This window comes from Humulus lupulus, chromosome 4 (genome assembly GCF_963169125.1).
Source record: "Humulus lupulus chromosome 4, drHumLupu1.1, whole genome shotgun sequence".
Lineage (NCBI taxonomy): Eukaryota > Viridiplantae > Streptophyta > Magnoliopsida > Rosales > Cannabaceae > Humulus > Humulus lupulus.
This window is the reverse complement of record NC_084796.1, coordinates 207,612,717-207,634,636: the sequence shown is the minus strand read 5'-3', so window position 1 is coordinate 207,634,636 and position 21,920 is coordinate 207,612,717. Positions and strand designations below refer to the sequence as shown.

At 38.5% G+C, this 21,920-nt stretch overlaps 1 protein-coding gene across 1 annotated transcript; it reads left to right on the top strand.

Annotated features, from left to right (window-relative positions):
• Positions 1 to 2,824: 2,824 nt before the first annotated feature.
• LOC133832831 (uncharacterized) lies at positions 2,825 to 3,286 on the top strand. Its single transcript, XM_062263119.1, has one exon. It carries the CDS (start codon positions 2,825 to 2,827, stop codon positions 3,284 to 3,286), a length of 462 nt encoding a protein of 153 aa, XP_062119103.1.
• The last annotated feature ends 18,634 nt before the right edge of the window (positions 3,287 to 21,920 follow it).

The window sequence follows — 21,920 nt, the reverse complement described above, 5'->3', positions numbered from 1 at the left end:
CTATTAGCTTTGACTCCTTAAAAACCTTTCAAAAACCCTAACAAACTTCCCCCAACAACATAGTTAATTAGCTATTTGAAACTCTATGCTTAAAACTTTACAAAAGTCTAGATTAATGAAACTTTACCTTAGGGAAAACCCTTCCTAGACCAAGACTTAGCTTCCAAGTTTCCTTGGTGTTCTTGGGGTTGAAAAATGGAGAGAACACTTTGCGAGGTCTTCAAAAATTAGAAGAGTGAATGAGAGAGAGTGGTGTGATCGGTTGGGGAGGGTTGGAAGAGTTTATCACACTCTAAAATTCCTAAAAAACGCTCAAGTGCTTTACTCCCACTTGCCCACTTGACATTATCCCAAACCTTTAAATAAATGGGATTTAAACTCAATTAGTTAATAAATGGAATTTTCAAACATCACATGGCCGGCCACCCATTGTTATATATGTGATCATTTCATTCTTTTTATAAAGGTTAATAATTATTTCCTAAGAAGAAAAGTCCAAATTGACTTTCTATACCTTTTTCACTCTTTTTAAGTTTTAAAAACAAAACTTAACACTAAATAATTAAATTAAATGTCTCTCATATTTAATTTAATTAATCACACAATAAAATTTAACCTAAGGTCTATTCATGGAATAAAATTCCCCACTTCGGTAAAATTAGGCATTTAATACAAAATGCCCTAAAATTTCCATTTTCTTTTAGGTTTATTATTTTTGACCAAACTTTAAATTTTATGAATGTATTTTATGCCAAAAATATAATTGCCATAATTTTTCATTTTATTTTCCGAGATTTTTACCCGATCAGGGTTTTTGTGTCGGTCCAGGACCGAAAGTCTTATCTTGACTTTTACAATCACAAAATTCATATTTTGGCTAGCAATATCTCATGGAATACTTCCAAAAAAATATAATATTATTTAAAATAATATTCTTAACCCGGGGGAAAAATCCCGACCCGAGTCGTTTAAAGGTACCCAAAAACACAGGACGTTACAACTTTTACATGTCCTTATGGTACTCTTGCTTTTAGAAGGATGCCATTTGGGCTATGCAATGCACCACCTACATTTCAACAGTGTATGATGGCTATATTTTCTGACATGGTTGAAAAAGGGATTGAGATTTTTATGGATGATTTTTTTATTTATGGGTCTTCTTTTGATAATTGCTTGACTAATTTGGAGTTGGTTTTCAGGAGATGTGAAGAGTCGCATTTAGTACTTAGTTGGGAGAAGTGCCATTTTATGGTGAATGAAGGAATTGTATTGGGGCACAAGATTTCTAAGAAAGGTATTGAGGTAGACCGAGCTAGGATTTCTGCAATTGAGAATTTACCACCTCAAGTTTCAGTTAAGGGAGTGAGAAGCTTCCTTGGTCATGTGGGGTTTTATAGAGGTTTATCAAGGATTTTTCTAAGGTTTCAAATCCTTTATCTACTTTGTTGATGAATGGAGTTCCTTTTGATTTTGATGAGAAGTGTCACCAAGCTTTTAAGATACTTGAGAAATTGATTTCGTCACCTATAGCTGTAGCACCTCGATGGGATTTTCCATTTGAAGTGATGTGTGATGCTAGTGACTTTGCAGTTGGGGCAATGTTGGGACAAAGATTTGACAAGGTATTTAGAATGATTTATTATGCAATTCGTACCTTGAATGATGCTCAAATTAATTATGCCACTACGGAGAAGGAGCTTTTGGCCATAGTGTTTGCCTTTGATAAGTTTAGGCCATACTTGATTGGGAATAAGGTGGTTGTTTACACAGATCATTCTACTATAAAATATCTTATGACCAAGAAATATTCCAAGCCACGTCTTATTTGTTGGATTTTGTTGGTACAATATTTTATGTGGAAATTAAGGATAAGAAGGGCACAGAGAATTTGGTAGCGGATCACTTATCAAGACTTGAGTTGGGGGATAATTCAGATGCTGGTGTAGAGGAGATTAATGAGAATTTCCCAGATGAACATTTATTTACAGTGGAAGATGAGTTGGTTCCATGGTTTTCCGATTATGTGAACTATCTGGCAGCCAACATAGTGCCACCAGAATTTTCAAGGCAAAAATTATTTTTTTTTTATCATGATGTGAAACATTACTACTGGGATGATCCTTTCTTGTTCAAACAATGTCCAGATTTGATTGTCAGAAGATGTGTACCAGAAAGAGAAACGAAGGACATCTTGTTTCATTGCCATGCATCACCTATTGGTGGACATTTTGGGGGAGCAAGGACTGCTGCAAAGGTCCTTGAATGTGGATTTTATTGGCCTACTGTGTATAAAGACAGTTATGAATATGTGAAACATTGTGATCGTTGTCAAAGGGTAGGTAATATCTCAAGACGTCATGAAATGCCTCTAACTAACATATTGGAGGTTGAATTATTTGATGTCTGGGGAATTGACTTTATGGGGCCCTATCCACCGTCGTTTGGTAATTTGTATATCTTGTTGGCGGTGGATTATGTAAGTAAGTGGGTTGAAGCAGTAGCTACTTCAACTAATGATGCTAAGGTGGTAGTCAAGTTTTTGAAAATGAACATTTTCTCTCGTTTTGGCGCACCTCGAGCGATCATAAGTGATGAAGGGACTCATTTTGCTAATAATATTTTTTATTCCTTAATGGAAAAGTATGGAATTAAACACAAGATGTCATTGGGATATCATCCACAGTTAAATGGGCAAGCGGAAGTGTCAAATCATGAGATTAAGCTGATTTTAGAGAAGACGGTGCAAGCTAATAAAAAGGATTGATCTACTAAGCTTGATGATGCATTGTGGGCTTATCGGACAGCTTTTAAAACGCCAATCGGTATGTCTCCTTACCATCTTGTATATGGTAAAGCTTGTCACTTTCCATTTGAATTGGAGCATAGGGCGCAATGGGCTTTAAAAAAGTTGAATTTAGATCTGGTAGCTTTGAAAGCATTAAGGCTAGCTCAACTGAATGAGTTAGATGACTTGTGTCATGAATCCTATGAGAATGCAAGAATCTACAAGGAGAAGACAAAGAAATGGCATGACAATAATATTGTCAATCAGACTTTTCAGGTGGGCGATAAAGTACTGTTATTCAATTCCCGTCTCAAGTTATTTCTGGGAAAATTAAAGTCTCGATGGTCGGGGCCATTCATTGTTACAAAAGTCTTTCCATACGGGGCTTTGGAGATTCAACAAGGTGATTCTTCGCCATTTAAAGTTAATGGACAGTGGTTGAAGCATTACTATGGAGGTGAAATTGAGAAGAAGGTCAATATTACACTAGTGGATACATAAAGTTAAGATTGAGTTGCAACGTCCAGCTAAAAGATGTTAAAGATAGCGCTCTTAGGAGGCATTCCTAAGTTATTTTTATTTCTTTTGTAATTTAATTTTATGTTATTTGTTTTTGTTTGGTTTGGAACAATGTTTAGGGAATTTGTTTTAGTGATTATTTTTAGTTTTAATTAGAAAATTTTTAATGTAATGTATGAACCGTGAAAAACGTGAAAAAATGCAAGAGTTTACAAGAAAAGGGTTAGAAAAATGTTATTTTTTAAGGCAGTAGCACTACAGCGCTGAGAAGGTGGCGCTACGACGCTATTTATAGAGAAGATGGAAATTTTTGTCAAGGTAGTAGCGCTACAATGCTGAGCAGGAGGCGCTACAGCGTTATTCTCAGATTGAAAAAGGCATGTTGGAACGACAAGTGGTGCTACGGCGCTGCTTAAGTAGCGCTATACCCAGAACCCAAATATGCCCAGAAACCCCTAGTAGCGCTACAGCGCTCTATCCCAGTTTTTTTTAAAAGGGTTGAATTTCGAGACTTCTTCTTCCAAACCCTCATTTTCTCTTCTCCTTTTCGTGTTCTCTCTATCCCAACACCCCAAAACCTCCATAGATCCTCCATTATCCATTACAGCTTCTTTCCAGAAAATATCATCATCTCTTTCACTTATTTTTTCATTTTCTCTTCTATCTCAACCCTTTTGTCCATTAGTCACATTCTTACCTCTAAAATCAATTTCAATTTACAAATTCCATTTTGAGCCCTAAAAATTCAGAGTTTCAAATTTTCTTGAAAAAGGTTCATATGTTCAAGGGGATTTGATCAATCAAGCACAAGGAAGACCATTTCAAGAGGCTAGTAAGTGTTTTCCATCCCTTTTATTTCAAGATTCTTTCTGCATTTGGGATTGGGCTCCATTGTTGCTTGTCTTTGGTGGATATTGGTTTTTGTTGCTGTAATTTGGAGAAGTTCGGTGTTGTGTTTTGTGAAATTGAATTTATAGGGTGGTTGTGAAGAAGGAAAGTAGTTAATCTATTGGGAGGTGTTGTCGATTTTTTTTTGTTTTTTTGGGTTTGGTGTTGTTTAGAGTGTAGACTATGGCTCCTAAAAGTAGAGCGGGAAAGAATAAGGATAAGGGGAAAGGCCAAGCTTCTGCTTCCCAACAAAGGGATGATAGCTCGGAGCAGGCTTTTGATGAAACTAGATTTATAAATTTTCAAGCTCAAGAGCGATATGAGAAGTTTGTGCGAAAAATCTTGATTCCGAAAAGAGGAGTAGAATATCAATCTGACCCTTTTGATCATCAAATTTTTTAGTTAGTTAGATCTAATCTCGCAGCTCGGAAGTGGGACGATTTTGTTACAAAATTGGCGCAGGCAAATGTATCATTGGTGTATGAGTTTTATACGAATTTAAGGAATAAACACAATGATAAATTTTTTGTTAGAGGTAAGCGAGTCCCTTTCACTGCTGAATCCATTAATAAGGTTTTCAATGTAACACACATAAAAGAGCAAGAGGAGGAATATACAAGATTTTTAAAGGGATATATTGATTATAATGCTATGGCTGAAAAGTTATGCTTTGAAGGTGCTCCTTGGAACTTATCTGGCTCTTTACCTAAGAGTATCGCGTCATGTCAATTGAATATTGAAGCCAGATTTTGGGCTTTCTTTGTTTGTGTTCGGATCATGCCAGTAAGTCATGTCTCTGACATGACTAAGGATCAAGTACTCCTGATGTATGCATTGATGACAGGGATGACTATTAATATGGGTTCGTGGATTAAAGAAAATATAGAGTTCATTGAAAAGGGTCATACCACTGGAGGTTTGGGCCATGGATCTGTCATCACAATGTTATACTATAAGGCTAAAGTTCCCGAGTTTGTTACTGATATTTATCAGTCCTTGCAACAACCTTTGTCGATTACTTTGATGAAGGATTATCCCGCACCTGCTCTTTATGTGCCACAAACAAGGAAAAAGGGTAAACGCCGTGTGGAAACGGAGGTGGAAGAAGAGGCTGATCTGCTGTTGCAGGGAGATAGTAGTGACCAGAGCATGAAGAACGTCAGTGATAAGTTGGATTATCTTATCCAACAAAATCAGTATATGGTTCAGCAGCAGCACATGATGAATTAATACATGGGCCAACGGTACGAATACGAGGTGAATCAAACTTATCGGTGAGGCGGATTAAACATCGCTTAAACAATTTGGTGAGTCAGTGGTCTTTAAATGAGGCGGATCAGACTTATTTTGCTCCACCTCCACCGTATCCACCGTATTCTCTATTTTACTCTCCGCCTCTGCCTCAGTCATTTACTGGATTTCCAGAACCTCAACCTCCGTCGTCTCAAACTTTCAAGGGACATTCGTCCCAGCGGCCACAAACGCCATACTGATGTGGCTGGTAAGGTAAGTCTCTCTTTGTAATGACCCAACTACTCTAGACCTTGGACCATTAACGAAAACTATACATAGACACTAATCTTTAACAAAACTTACAAGTGAAAAGATCATAACTTTATTAAAACTTGTAAAAACAAATGTTAGACTTACATAAAATCTCAAGTAGGATATGGGATCCCATTGTTTTAAAGACAAAACATAACATAATGGTAATTAAAAAGAGATTACATAAATAGGTGCGGAAAAATACACATAAACCATAAATAAAGACTTCATCCTCAAAATCGAAACTCTCGACTCCTTGAATCCATTCCGCCTCAATACACATTCCCCAAGCTTCCAAGAACCTTTCCCGCCACTATAGCTATTTTCCTGCACATATAAACATAAAGGAATGAGCCTAATGCCCAGCAAGGAAAATCTAACATATAGCCATATACATAGAAATTCATAATACAACATAAAACATACCATAACACTTATGTCACATACATACTATAATGGCCATTATTACTTGGGGACCCATAAACTAAACAAGTCATATGCCCATTAGATTAGTGGAGTCTTGCTAGCTAAGCAAGTCATATGCCCATAATCTATTTGGGGCTTGTTAGTTGTATAGGTCATATGCCCAAGTCTACAAGCATACTTAACATAGCATTTTTCATAACACATATTCATAAGATAACATATAACATCATATAACACATAAATCCTATCCTATTTTCCTTACCAAAATAACCGGGATATGAAAACTGATTTGGGACCTTGGAACACTCCTAAAAACCATTTATAACATGGTGAGTATATTGAAGAAAAGGGATGAAAGTGAAGAAGGAACTATGCTATCAAAATATACTTACCAAAAACCTTGTGCTTAAGAACTTGGATTTCCTAACCAAGAATAAGAATAAGGTTAGAATGAGTAGAAGACTATGAGGACTTTAAAGAACATAATACAGAAATGGAATAGAGTTTGGGATACCTTGAGTACTTCTATGATCAATCTAAACCTTGAACCGAAATGTGAATAAACCTTACTTCCCCAAGTGTTTGGTAAGCTTATAGTGATCAAGCTTATAATTCCCAACCCAAGTGTTTACACTCTCACACACACCTAGCAACTTGCAGCCTCTGAACTTAGAGTAATAGATGAATAAATGGCTGGGTACTAGGTCCTATTTATAGAGTTTAGGAATGAAAATATTTTCATTTAACTGGAATAAAAATAATGGCTATTTTTAAGTAAAAATAATTTGAATTATTGTTCAGCAGAGGCTGAAGACTCGTTCAGAAAGGTGCTGGACTTATCAAGAGGTTGAAGGTTTGAATGGAGAACGTTGTTGAAAACTTTCAAAATATGCTGAGAGAGGCGATATATCGCCCCCTGTAGGCGATATATCGCCTGGGCCAGTATGCCCGAGGCAATCGTGCAACGTTTCGTGTTTTTCGTATCTTCGTGCTGCGATATATCGCCCCCTATAGCTGTGATATATCGGCATACGCTGAATATTTAAACACGAAATTACACATTTTTAGCTTAATTTGAATTGAGTAAACAACCTTGACTAAGCCCTCTTACGTTTTCAAAGTTGCTGACTGGCCTTAGAGTATTCAAATTTTAACCTTAATAAATTTAATCCTAAAAAATACTTAATCATTAATAAACCTATACATAACATGTGCTATTATCTTATTGGTTCTTATCTAAACCTTATAGTATAATAAATATTATCCTCAATATCAGTCATATTAATATAACCTTAGGTTAAAATTAATATTCTTAAACTATAGGTTAAACTTAGAAAATCTACAAGTACTACTATGAGTGTCCAAATAAATCCCGGTCTGAACCCAAAATCCACAGTCATAAAGATAATACTATTATTACAATTATACTACTATCTAACTTAGTTAAGTAAAGTTCTTTGGATTCTACACTCTTCTCATTCTTTCTGCGCTTTAACATTGAGGACAATGTTTGGTTTTAAGGCTGGTAAGGTAAGTTGCTCTTCTCATTCTTTCTGCGTTTTAACATTGAGGACAATGTTTGGTTTTAAGTTTGGGGGAGAGATTTATTTTTGATGTTTTTTTATGCATTTGCGTTTTACGGTTTGTTTATTTTAATTTTCGTAAGTTGTTTGTTTTGAGTCATATTTTAGAGTGTAAATTAAGTTGATAATTATTGCCATTTTAATATGATTGACTGTTTTTTAGTATAATCCAAAGGAAAAGTTGATGTGCTTCTAAAAACAATATGTGTGCTTGGTTAGATTACTTTGTTTTTTCACTGTGATTTGTTGACATTAGAGATCTATTGCTCATAAATTGCAAATGTTATAATTGAGTTATTTTATGCATGTCGAATTTGGATTGTGGATTGAAAAGATTGAAGAAAAAAAATTTAGAACTTGTTTACTTACTATTTGAGATGAAATTTGAAACAATGCACATTTAGGAAAATGATATAGGCAATTATTTTGGACTGGTTGTGCCTTTCAAGTTAACCCTATTAAATGTTATCCTTAGTCAACCCTTTTGAGTCTTACAACCATTTTCTTGTTAACACATTCTTTTGAGCCAACCTGTGAATTGGATTACCATTTACTCTTTTTGACCCATATAATGAGCGTGAAAATTATTATATGAGGGGAGTGAATGTGTAATGGGATGTTTGTATTATGTGTTATTCAGAAAATTACTTGTGATTGAGAAAAAAAAAATTAAAGAAAGAACAGGAAAAGAAAGTGAAAAATGATTATGTTCCCAAACAATTATCTATTGAAAAATCAAAGTTTGGGGGAGTGCATTGAAAAAAAAAACATATATATATTATCAATCATTGCACAGAAAAAGGGGTAACAAGGGATGAGTGGTGTGAAAAATCTGGGAAAGTTTGTTTAGTGGGAATGCTTGTGGTATGATTAAGCCTAAAAATGTCTCTTTATCTACATATACCTAAGCCTTCTATTACAACCGTTATAAAGTCCTATTGATTCTTGTTTGTGCATTTATTTATATTAACGGAGAATAGTAAGTAATGCAGGCATATGGAAATATTTGGTTATGTGGTTAGTTGGTGAGAATTTGATGTGCATAAAGTAGTTCAATTATTTTATTTGCGAGTTATGAGTAAATGAGCTTTGGTGTTGATAGATTGCAGTGGAAAGGTGAAGTAATTGAGACTAAAAATCTAGATTAATGTTTTAAATGGCATGATTTTTTTTCTTGAGAATTATATATGCATAGTAGTCTTGAGTGTTTGAATTGGTTAGTTATGTCAACTTGGTTTGTTTAGGTTTGAGTCTAGTTAGATTCTTTATACTCGAGGGCGAGTAAAGGTTTAGTTTGGGGGAGTTTGATAAACGAATTTTAGGCTCGTTTATGGTCTAGTTTTTAGGCTGGTTTTGTTAGTTTAGGGTTATTTTATTGCAGAATTATGCTCGGTTGTTCATGTTTCAGGTTTTCCATGCTAAGTTGGTGAAAATAGTGAAATGAAGTGAAACTGTAAGAAAATATAGTTAATTTGGAGAAAATCGGGTTTTTCGAGGTCGATATGTACGAGCTTTGATACTGTCAATAGCGCCACAACCCTCTCAAAGTGGTGCCACAATGCTAGGAAGGATATGATGGAGCCTATTGAATCTGTAAGTAGCGCCCCAACGCTACAAAGCAAGCGCTACAACGCTATCAAGACCAGCAGAGCAATGCCCCAGCGCTACATCAAGGGTGCTACATCGCTAGTGAAACATTTTTTAGTGCATTTTTGGTTCTGACTATAGCGCTACAGTGCACAATACATAAAGCCATAGCGCTATCAACGCGTTTTTCAGATTTTAAACCACTTTTTGAAGGGCAAAATGGTCTTTTCACCTAGGAACATTGGAAAACTATTTAAGGAACATTATTATGCAATTTTCATAAGGAGTTTAGTTTTATAAACCCTAGAATTAGAAGAGGGTGCTGTAATTAGTTTTCTTTTTCATATGAATTCTTTAGGTTAATTTTTATGAACAATTATTTGAAGTTTATTTTCATCATGTTATCTATGAACTAATTTCTTTTATCTAGGGATCACTTGGATTTCTATTTAATTTTATTATGATATTCTATTGATACTTCTTCTCTATTCTAATATATATGATGTTTGTTTAATGCTGGTAAATATTTGAACACTATTTACTTGATTTAATGGTTTTGATTCAAAATTCAAAAGATGATAATTGAATATGCTATCATTATATAGACATAGGTTGCATATTGGACGAAAGTACTTGTATGACTTGTGTAGTAATTAGGGTTCTTTGCTTAATGCCTGCTATATGTTCAAGTTTATCACAGAAATGTAGAAAATCTGCATATAGACTGAGATCTTATATCTTGAAAAAGAATAGGAATCGATTATATTAACCTGCTATTAGAATAGGAAGAATAGATTTAGAATTGATTAGTAAAATTAATAAACTGAAAAGTTGATGAAATTAATTCCTAGGCTTTTTAATATTGATTTTGAATTAGTTGATTCATTGTTTTGCTTATAGTTATTTAAATTCTGTTAATAATTTAGATTATTCATTTTAATTTTAATTATTCATTTAGGTTTAAATTCACCAAATAGAAAGTTAAGGAGCAATTAGTGGTATTTGGGAAAAAAAAAGTCTTCATGGGATTGACACTCTTCTTATCATATATTAGTTTATTCGACCACGTATACTTGCGTGCAGATTTTCCCGATCAGTATGACTTTATGAGGTTTAGAAATTTTGGAAGTGTAACGTCCCAAATTACCTAATAAGGCTTAGGGCCTTGATTAGGGGGGAAAGATAGCAGTTTATGGAATGTTATGTGTTTATGTGATATATATGTAGTTAATTATGTGATTATGTGAGTTATATGATAATATGACTAGATATGCTTGTTTAGGTGTATTAAATATGCAGGTGGGTTCATTTCTTATTAGAAGAACAATTTTCGTAATTTGGCCCATTATGGGTATATTTGGAATATATTTGCAAATATGTGATATGTGTGAGACCACATTATTATGTGGATATATTTTTGGTGGATTTTGGCTTTAAGAAAATGGGGAAATGTTTGAGTTTTCACGGCGAGTCATGGCCCTATTCTTGGGGCGCCACGACTCTCATGAATAGGAAGGAGAAAGAGGTGTCGAACCTCCATTTAAGTTGCAGCCCAAGTAGGGGCGCGTCGTAACGCATGTCGAAACAGAGGAGAGCCTTGGGCTCTCTGACTTGGGGCGGTATGCGACTCTTTTGTTTTAAGTCGCGACGCTTGGAAGGTTTTTGAGCCCCAGGAGGGTTTTGAATGCGGGAACTCAAACCTAAGGGCTCGAGAATGATTCTACCACCCGGTTTAGTAGAATTCAATGTCTCAGAGGCTAGGACTCGGTCTGGAAGCCATTATTCAGCCCCAGGTGACTCTATGGTCACATAGCTAGGGCATAGGGCCCCGGGTTGACCTTATGGTCATCTATTCAGGGTAGCAGGCCCCAGAATGATCCAATGATCATTTATTTGTAATTTTATGCATGCATGAGTAGGTTATTACTGTTGGGAATGTTAGATATGTATTTGGAACTTGTATTTACCGGTCATGCACGTGTTTAAGTTTTCTTGCTAAGCCTTGGCTAATGGGTGCTATATGGTGCAGGTAAGGGGAAAGGAGAGCTTCGGTGGAAATGAGTACGTATGTGGCTGCTCGTCTACCCCGGCCGAGGATATTTTAAAGAAACTAGGGTTGTATCCCTTATTTTGTTGCTTAGGTTGACTAGTTGTAACTTTTGATTTGTATACACCCTTTTAAACATCTGTTTGTAACCTTTTGGGATCCCATGTATGTATTATACTTTTAAATGAAAAGTCAATGTTTCCTTTGACCAAAAATTTTAACCCTAACCCTTGACATTAACCTTAGTTAAGCGTTTATAACCAAACGTCTTGATTAGCAAGTCTGACACTATTTAAAGTACACAGTGCAACGGTCCTGGATTAGGAGGACGTTACAACTTGGTTTTAGAGCTGCCAAAGTTTAAGGGTTCTTGAAGATTGGCTGGGTTTGTACACTCGCCACTAAAGACAAGCCCGACTCAGTGTTTGGTAACTACTTATGCGATTAAGTGTTTAACTGTTAAATAAATGTATATGCTTTATCTGCATGTCTTATTAGGGAGCATGAGATATTCTAATAGAGCCAGGCCCTTGACTGTTGCATGAATGATAAAGAATGTGCTTATTAGAATTGTTATTGCTTGTGAATGCAAAGCAACCACTTATTAGCGTTGTTCTATGGACATATAGGTCATGACACGCTTATTAGCGTTGTTATTTGCACATAGGTCAGGAAATGCTTATTAGCACTATTAATACTGGCAGGGATTAAAGAACATGCTTATTAGCATTTCTATGCATGTATAAATGCTTGAACATGCTTATTTGCATTGTTAATTGCTTATGAATGCCATAAATGTTTAATAGCATTGTTATTTGCTAATGAATATCAAGAAGTGCTTATTAGCACCATGATTGAATGTATTACGTGTTTGCATGCTTATTAGCAATGCATTTGTTTGTTTGTTCGATCTTGGACCATTTGGCAGTAATAGGTATAGTTATTACTTACCTAACGGCCAATTTGATCACTGCAGATTTGGATAGTTATCAATATGCTTCCTCGAAGGTCAGAGAGGTTTCTTGGCCAAGAGCTATAGGCCAGGGAAAACAATGACATGGGCCAAGCCCCACCGCTAGCTCCAAAGAATTGGCAATAGGTGCCTACTGTTATGAAAGCCAAGTTACATAGGTAGGAATATGAGATTAGCCTCTTGAGATAGCAATAGGTTCCAACAGGGAAACCAGTGGCAGTACAGCCCCAGGCAGGGGGAGATTAATGGGAACCCTTATATGAAAGGTTCAGGAAACAACACCCTCTGATTTTTTAGGGAAGCTCAGACCTATTGAAGGCTGAGCAGTGGATGACTATGATAACCACCAACCTGGATTTCATGAGGGTAGGTGGTAATGCGAGAGTGGTTTGCGCTACTTACATGTTTCGGGAGGATGCCCGAATATGGGTGGAGGTGGTATCCTAAACCAGGGCAGTAAATGTTATGGAATGGGAGGAATTCAGAACTCTGTTCAATGACAAATACTACAATGATGTAGTTAAAGTTGCGAAGGCTGAAGAGTTCAGTAAGTTACTTCAGGGCAATATGTTAGTGATCGATTACGCCTTGAAGTTTGATAAATTGGCAAAGTTTGTCAGGGATCTGGTGCCCACTGATGGGACTAGAAGAAAGAGGTTTCTCCAGGGGCTACAGCCTATGATAGCCTGGGATGGTCATATCACTACTGTTCCAAGAGTGACTACCTATGCACAGGCTGTGGAGAAGGCACTTACAGCTGAGAGCATAGAGAACATGATCTGGCGCGAGAATGTGGCCAAAAAGGATTCTAAGAGGTCGAGATCTCCATTTTCAGGCTTTGGTGGGGACGGAGGCCCTAGTGACCAAAAGAGAAATACTCCAAATACAATTCCAGCTCTAGGGCCAGATAGAAGGCCACAAGGCATACATATAGGCCGCCAGGGTGGCGGTGAGACCTGGAAAGCATTCTCAGCGTGTACTCGGTGCAAGAGGCACCATATTGAGGAATGTCAGGTGAAAGCCTGCTTCGTCTATGGGAGTGTGGGACACCTAAAGAAGGACTACCCGAAAGCTAGAAAAGGAAGAGCCCAAAAAGGTGGACAGCCTGACGCCATCTCGGGTATTAACCTTGACCCAGGAAGAAGTCGAGGCTAGTCCCTTGGTGGTTACAGGTCAACTTTCTAGTGTTGGGACCCTTTATACTGTATTGATTTACTCAGGTGCTGCGCACTCTTTTGTTGCTAGTAGGATTATAGCTTGACTGTGTAGACCATGTGACATTTATCCTGTGGGGTTTGGTACTATGCTGCTTACTGGGGAGTTAGTGGTTTCCAGAAGATGGGTCAGATCACTGCCAGTGACAGTGGATGGCAAGGAGTTGTCAGTTGACTTGGTAGAGTTGGTTATGACTGATTTTGATATAATTCCGGGTATTGGCTGGTTAGAGAAGTATGAGGCAATGATAGATTTCAAGAAGAAGATGGTAACCTTTGAGCCAGATGGCGAGGACCCTTTGTGTTCATTGACACTGTGCATGGACCTTGTATACCTATGATATATGTACTTAGAGCTAGGGACCTATTGCAGGGAGGATGCATAGGATTCTTAGCTAGTGTGGTGGATACCACTCAGGTCATGCCAGTGGGACTAGAACAGACTAGATTAGTCTGTGAGTTTTGGATGTGTTTCCAGAAGATCTGCCGGGGTTACCTCCACACAGGGAGATAGAGTTTGTGATTAAACTGGCGCTAGGAACAGAGCCAATGTCTAGGGAACCTTATAGGATGGCTCCGGCAGAGCTGAAGGAACTAAAGGTTCAATTACAGAAGTTACTAGACTTGGGTTTTATCAAGCCCAATTTCTCACCATGGGAAGCACCAATTCTCTTTGTGAAGAAGAAATATGGTTCTCTGAGGATGTGTATTGATTATAGAGAACTAAACAAGTTGACTATCAAGAACAGGTATCCTCTGCCAAGGATTGATGATCTGTTTGATCAGTTACATGGTAGGACAATATTCTCCAAGATAGATCTTCGATCTGGTTATCACCAGCTGAGGATCAGGGAGGAGGATATACCAAAGATAGCTTTTCGCACCAGGTACGGGTATTATGAGTTTTTGGTGATGTCATTTGGATTGACTAATGCCCCATCAACATTTATGGATTTGATGAACAAGGTGTTAAAAGAGTGCCTGGATCAGTTTGTGATTGTCTTTATCGACAATATACTAGTATACTCTCAATTAGAGACAGAGCACAAGCAGCATCTCAGATTAGTACTACTAAGGCTGAGAGAACACAGGATGTTTACGAAATTCAAGAAGTGCGAGTTTTGGTTTCCACAGGTGACTTTCTTAGAACACATAGTTAGTAAGGATGGAATTAGGGTGGATCCAGTAAAGATTAAGGAGGTCAAAAATTGGCCAAGGCCGAAGAATGCTTCAGAGATTAAAAGTTTCTTGGGATTGACAGGTTATCACAGACACTTTGTGGAGGGGTTTTCCAAGATTGCATCACCTCTGACAGAGCTGACATGCAAGAATCAAAGGTTCATATGGTCAAACAGGTGTGAGGACAGTTTCCAGAGACTGAAGAATAATTTGATCACCGCTCCAGTTCTGAGTCTTCCTACAGATCAGGACAAGTTTGTGGTTTATTGTGACGCCTTGAGGCAGGGCCTAGGTTGTGTCCTTATGTAGACAGGGAAGGTGATTGCCTATGCATCACATCAGCTGGAGGAGTATGAGCAGAGGTACCCCACACATGATCTGGAACTTGCAGGAGTGGTTTTTGCACTGAAGGTGTGGCGACACTACTTGTATGGTGAGAAGTGTGAGATATACACAGATAACAAGAGTTTGAAATACTTCATCACCCAAAAGGATTTGAACATGAGGGAAAGAAGTTGGTTAGACCTGGTGAAGGATTATGGTTGTGAGATCCTCTATCACCCAGGGAAAGCCAACGTGGTAGCAGATGCCTTAAGCCGGAAGGGTCCGGGATAGTTGTATAGTGCTAGGCAGATATCCAGGGAGTTAGCTGAGTATATTACTAGAGCAGGTATTGAGCTACTGGTGGTCCAGTTAGCCAACATCACCCTGTAGTCTACTCTTTTAGAGAGGATTAAGGAGAAGCAGTTGAGTGACCCACAGTTGGGAAAGATTAGAGGGGACGTCCTAGCTGGAGTAGCTAAGGACTACGCTGTGTCAGACATGGGCTTATTGAGATAAAAGGATCAGAATTGCGTTCTGATGGACATTGGGATCAGACAGGAGATTCTGGATGAATCTTGGATGAATCTCATACTACCCTTTATTCTCTATATCCAGGCACCACAAAGATGTACCAAGATCTGAAAGCCTTATATTGGTGGCCTGGGATGAAGAGGGATGTGACTCAATACGTGGTGAAGTGCCTGATCTGTCAGCAGGTCAAGGCAAAGCATCAGAGACCAATAGGGCTATTACAGCCTCTGGATATCCCATAATGGAAATGGGAGGGCATCATGATGGATTTCGTTGTAGGATTTCCCATAATAGTGGGCCAGCACAATTCAATCTGGGTAATCATGGATTGGTATACGAAATCAACTCACTTTCTACCAGTGAGGACAAATTACACGGTTGACCAGTTTGCAGATCTCTATGTAAGAGAGATAGTTCTCCTTCATGGATGTAACGCCCTGGTTACCCCAAGACCGTTACGGTGAACGTTAAACCGTGAATTTAACTTGCTAATCGATTACTTCGGTTAAAAACGTGCTTCTAGGTGTTATTAATAGGTTAAGGTGGAAAACCAATCAAAAGGAAATGATATATTTTCTATAAAACATAAAAAAATTCATGTGCCCATAAAAAACATTTACAAGTTATTTACAACTCAAAATGGTCATTACTGTTTAAATTTACAAACCCGCCGACCTAAGAGGCAAAAATAAGGTAAACCCCCTAGTTCCTCTGAGAACTCCTTGGCCGTGGTGGTCAAGCGGCCGTATATGTACACATCACCACCTAAGCTCTCCACTCAAGGCTGGGTGAGCTTTTCTTTCCCTTTACCTGCACCACATAACACCCATGAGCCAAAGCCCAGCAAGAAAACACACTAATGCATATAAATATTAACAAATGATTATTATTATAATCACATAGAGCTTATAGCTCTGAATAGATGAGTGAATATCACTTGAGGTTCTGGTAAACCATAATGAGTGACTGATAAGAAAGTCACTAGCTTAAACAGATGAGTGACTATTGAGTAAGTCACTAGCTTAAACAGATGAGTGACTGTTGGGTAAGTCACTAGCTTAAATAGATGAGTGACTGCTGGGTAAGTCACTAGCTTAAATAGATAAGTGACTACTGGGTAAGTCACTCAAGCTCTTTTAGTTTCCATCGAACTTGAGGTCGGTCTGGCATTAACACTCTTCTGAGTCATTTAATGCAGATGTCGATTAGATCTAATATTTGTTGGCTTGCGTTGAACACGCTAAGGCCATTCCTGACTTATGAGTCAGCACTGTGTGACCAGTGCCCAGTACCACTGCCGAACTTAACTAATGAGTCACAGCTTCACAATTGATACTGACACCTTTCCCAATTCTGACTATTCAGTCAGTACCATGCACAAGTGAGCAAGATTTTCTAAGCATTCAATAATCAATCCATGTCCACATTTAAGCATTCAACATGCCTCATGAAAAATCATAACCAATTATAATCCATGTAACGACCCAAATTCACTAATAAAGCTTAAGGGCTTTGATTAGTGTGCCAGGAGGGCATGATGGGAATTATGTGTGATTATTATGACTTAAGCATGTTATATGATTACTTGAGTACTTGAGATGCATGACTATGTGTGTTAGTGTGCATATAGGCCCAGATTAGGTTAGAAGGGCATAATCGTAATTTTAGCCATTATGGGCATAACTGCTTTGATATATGTGAAAATTGTTGAGACCACATTATTATGTGGATATATCTGTAATCTGTGACTCGAGACGATCCTAGTGAGCAAAGTAGCGTAAAAGTCATAGCGGGGATTTATACCCGGCTCGGGGTGAGCTCAGGGGTATAAATGGGAATTTAGTGGATAAGCTGGAGATTATTATGATATTGAGGAAGGCTATTGGTGATTAGTAAGGTATTGGGAACTAAGCGGGAAATAATAGGGACACTCGAGGAAGTAGCGGGAATTGGGCAAAATGACTAAAATACCCTTAAGAGGACTAAAGGATTAGAGTTAGCTGTGAGGGCATAAAGGTCATTTGACTTTTAAGGAAGGGTATTACTGAGGTTTTAAGATAGTGGGATTTATAGAATATCAAAAGGGTCTGAAAAAGAAGGGAAAAGAAGGAGGGAAAACAGAGAGAGTTTCTTGAGTCGGTTTACATTTTTCCTTCATCTATTTCTGGAGAATTTCTGGAGTAAAGCTTAGAGGAGAGCTGGGATAACTAAACCTCAAGGACTTTGATCTAGGGCTAAGGAATTGACAGAGGTTTAACAGGGTTTCACCAATACTTGAGGTAAGATTCTAGAGTTCATCCATTTCTGTTTCTGGTTTTTAAGTTGTGGTACTTGTGTTGAATTGAATGGAATTGAATGGAACTTTAGGGAATTCAGGCTTAGGGCTGAGGAGCAGCAAGCCAAGGGAGCCTAGGGTTAGCTTGTGGGCGAAATTCTATCAAAGGTATGAATTCTAAGCTTAGTTTTGATGTTCAGCTGGTTTATGTTGGGTTCTGAAGTTTGGAGGTGGCTATGGTGAATTTTGAGTTTGTGATTGCATGTGCTTGGAGTTTAGATGTTTAGGGTGCTTGGGATGAGTGGAGTGTGGTCATGAGGTTGTTTTTAAGTTTGGGTAAGAGTTGGAAGAGGTTTGGTTGAGGTTGGCTCAAGAGAAATCGCACAAAGGAAATTTTGGTGTTGGGCTGCCTGTGACTAGCGCTACAGCGCTAGCCTTTGGGCGCTGTAGCGCTAGGCCCATATGCTGGAAGGGTTTTGGTTCTGTCTGTAGCGCTATAGCGCCCTCCCAAGAGCGCTGTAGCGCTACCCTGCCTTCTGAAGGGGATTTTGGGGTATTTTGCAAGGGTTTTTGACCTAAGGTTTGGGGTTTGGTTCCACCACCTTGTTTGGTGGAACTAGGACATCCCGGGGGCTCGGGATTAGCCCCGGGGCTAGGTTTTGAACTTGAGGATTGATGTTGACTTTGACTATGATTGTGTTTAGGTAAGCGCTAGGGCTCGAGTGGGATCGTGCTCAAGGTGTCGTGACATCGAAAACTAGTGAATTGAAAGGTAAGAACACTGCACCCGAATGTATGATTGTGATGGGACTAAGTGCTCCCGAGAATTGTTTCGTGTCATCGTTGGTATTATGCCAAGGGACACGTATAAGCGGTCTAAGAGTACCGTTCATGAATTTAGCGCATGGGACGCGATTTGGCCACTAAGAGCCAGAAATGAAAGGATAACAGAGGGAGCAGCTTGTGAGCGCTAGCCCTGGTTATCATCTGTGCATTGTGTTATATGAGCTGATATGCTTTGTAAATCAAATACCTGATTATTGATATGCTTTGTATATGAAATACTTGACTGTTGCTATGCTTGAAGTTTATGAGATGTCATATGTGAGATTGACCTGACAGCTAAATGTGCATGCTCTATTATTGATGTATGTTCTTGCTGGGCCTTGGCTCACGGGTGCTACGTGGTGCAGGTAAGGGCAAGGGCAAGTTGGACCAGGCCTGAGGTGGAGAGCTCCGAGGTGGAATGTACATAGCCAGCCGTTCGATCACCATGATCGAGGAGTGTGTCAGGACAGTGATCACCTAACTGCTCATTTTGCCTTAGTATGGCTGTTAATGTATTTAGACTTTGTAACTTTTGTAAATGGCTTTTAAACTGCCAACTTTGGGATCCCATGTTCGTAAACAATGTTTAGTAATGAGAACGTACTTTTGAGACCAAAACGTTTTAACCCTAGTTCCTCTACTGTTTCAATAACACGTTTTTACTTTAATGACTTGATTAGCGAGTCTGGCACTTTATAAACACACAGAGTAGCGGTCCTGGCTATCCAGGGCGTTACAATCCATTAATAACGTAAATCAATAAATGGTTCACAATCTAAAACCACACTCCCGGGATCAATTCCACACTCTCGGGACTCTCAATCTACTCAAACAGAGTGAAGGAACCAACCCCCGAGCCTTAAAAACCATCCCGAGCCTTAAAAATGACATCCCCTAAAATTGGCCTAGCGCTGGGCCGCTGCCCATTGGCGCTGGGGCGCTAACCCAAGGCAGAGAGGCCCTAGTCTCTGCCCTGTATAGCACTGGGGCGCCAGCTTTAGACCAGAAAAGTTTCTGGTTTTCCCTCCTTGCGACTTCCTTTGAAACCAACCTTCCTAACCAATCCCAAAGCCTACCAAAACATCCAATTCAACCCCAAATCTTCATCTATATCACACCCTCATCAAAACCCAATCAATTTTACACAAAAACATCCCTTAATTCCCAACTAGCCACATCAAATTCCCTAAACTAAAAGCAATAAAGAAAAACAGAGCAAAGCTTATATTCATGGATGTTTTCTTACCTCAAGCTGGTTTTGAGTCCTCTTCAATGGATGAACTAAGTCTATAACCTCCAAGCTTTTATTTCCTAGGTTGATTCTTCAATTTGGGATCAAAAACTTTAATGGAGACAAAGGGAAGGTGATGAACGTGAGGAGCAAGAACAACACTCTATTTTTGGGTGAACTTCTACAGCCTTCAAAGCTGATATATATCTTAGGGGTGAAATGACTATTTTTTCCCCTAGGTCTTTTAAAAGTTTCTAAAAACTCCCAAGGGTAAAATCGTCCTTTCCAACCTATTTCATTAATCATAATTAACACCCTCCAATTCCCACTATTCTCGATATTCTCAAATGCCAATAATTCATATCTTGTTACCCTTTTATTCCTGGCAACGCTCTAATCATTAAAACATCCCGAGACTCACCCCGAGCCTCGAACTTAATCCCGTTATGACCAAACCGCTACTTAATATTCAAAGACCGTCTCATGCCGAATAGCTCGAACAAATCAACATTATAATGTGGCCTCAACAATATATCACCGACATGCATACAAATATACAATTACGCCCTCAACGAGCCAAATTACCAAAATACCCCTGTCATGAAATGTGGACCCTCATCCATGCATTTAATATCATATTATAATATAATTCACAAAAACATGCATATAACAGTGTAATGGCATAATAAATCAATTATGGCCCTCCCGACCTACTAATTCAACCATTAAATCACATTAGGGATTTTAGGGCATTACAATGGGACTCCGAGGTCTATCGTGATTGATAGGGACCCTATCTTTACTTCCATGTTTTGGGGAAGTTTACAGAAGGCGATGGGTACACAGCTGAAGTTCAGTACACGTTATCGTCCTCAAATTGATGGTCAATATGAGAAAACTATCCAGATATTGGAGGACATGCTGAGAGCATGTGTATTGGACTTTGAAGGGTCCTAGAGTAAATATTTGCCTCTAATAGAGTTTTCCTATAATAATAGGTACCAATCGACTATTAGAGTGACATGTTATGAGATGTTGTATGTTAGGAAGTGCAGATCGCCCATTCATTGGGATGAGATGGGGGAGAGGAAATATTTGGGTCCTGAGGCAGTTCAGAGGACCACTGAGTCTATATTGAAAAGATTAGGGCTCGGTTGCTCGCGTCTCAGAGTAGACATAAGAGTTATTCAGACCTAGATCAAAGGAGCGTGGAGTTCCAGGTGGGAGACTATGTCTTCCTTAAGGTTTCACTACTGAGAGGGGTGAAGAAATTTGGGAAGAAGGGCAAGTTGAGCCCTAGGTTTGTTGGACCATTTGAGATTTTGGAAAGGATCGACCAGATAGCCTATAGGTTGTCCTTACCCCTACATTGTCTAGTGTGCACAACGTATTTCATATTTCCATGCTGAGGAAGTATGTATCAGATGGGACTCATGTATTGAGTTACGAGGATCTAGAATTGGAGGCGAATTTGTCCTATGAGGAGCAGCCAGTTCAGATTTTAGACAGGAAGAACAAGGTCCTGAGGAACAAGACTATACCTTTAGGTAAGGTATTATGGAGGAACAGCAAGGTTGAGGAAGCGACTTGGGAGCTGGCAGCATATATGCAGAATTAGTATCCCGAGTTGTTCAGGTAAAATTTTGAGGACGAAAATTCTGTAAGGAGGGGATAATTGTAACATTCCAAATTACCTAATAAGGCTAGGGCCTTGATTAGGGGGCCAGGATGGCAGTTTATGGTAAGTTATGTGTTTATGTGATATATATGTGTGTAATTATGTGATTATGTGAGTTATATGATAATATGACTTGATATGCATGTTTAGGTGTATTAAATATGCCTGTGGGCCTGTTTCTTATTAGAAGGGAAATTTTCGTAATTTGGCCCGTTATGGGTATATTTGGAATATATGTGTGATACCACATTATTATGTGCTTATATTTGGGTTACTTGGCACGAGGAGATCCTAGGGAGCAAGTTAG

Bases quoted from the DNA above. Each gene is read 5' to 3' on its own strand.
- LOC133832831 (XM_062263119.1), top strand. From the start codon at position 2,825: ATGTCTCCTTACCATCTTGTATATGGTAAAGCTTGTCACTTTCCATTT.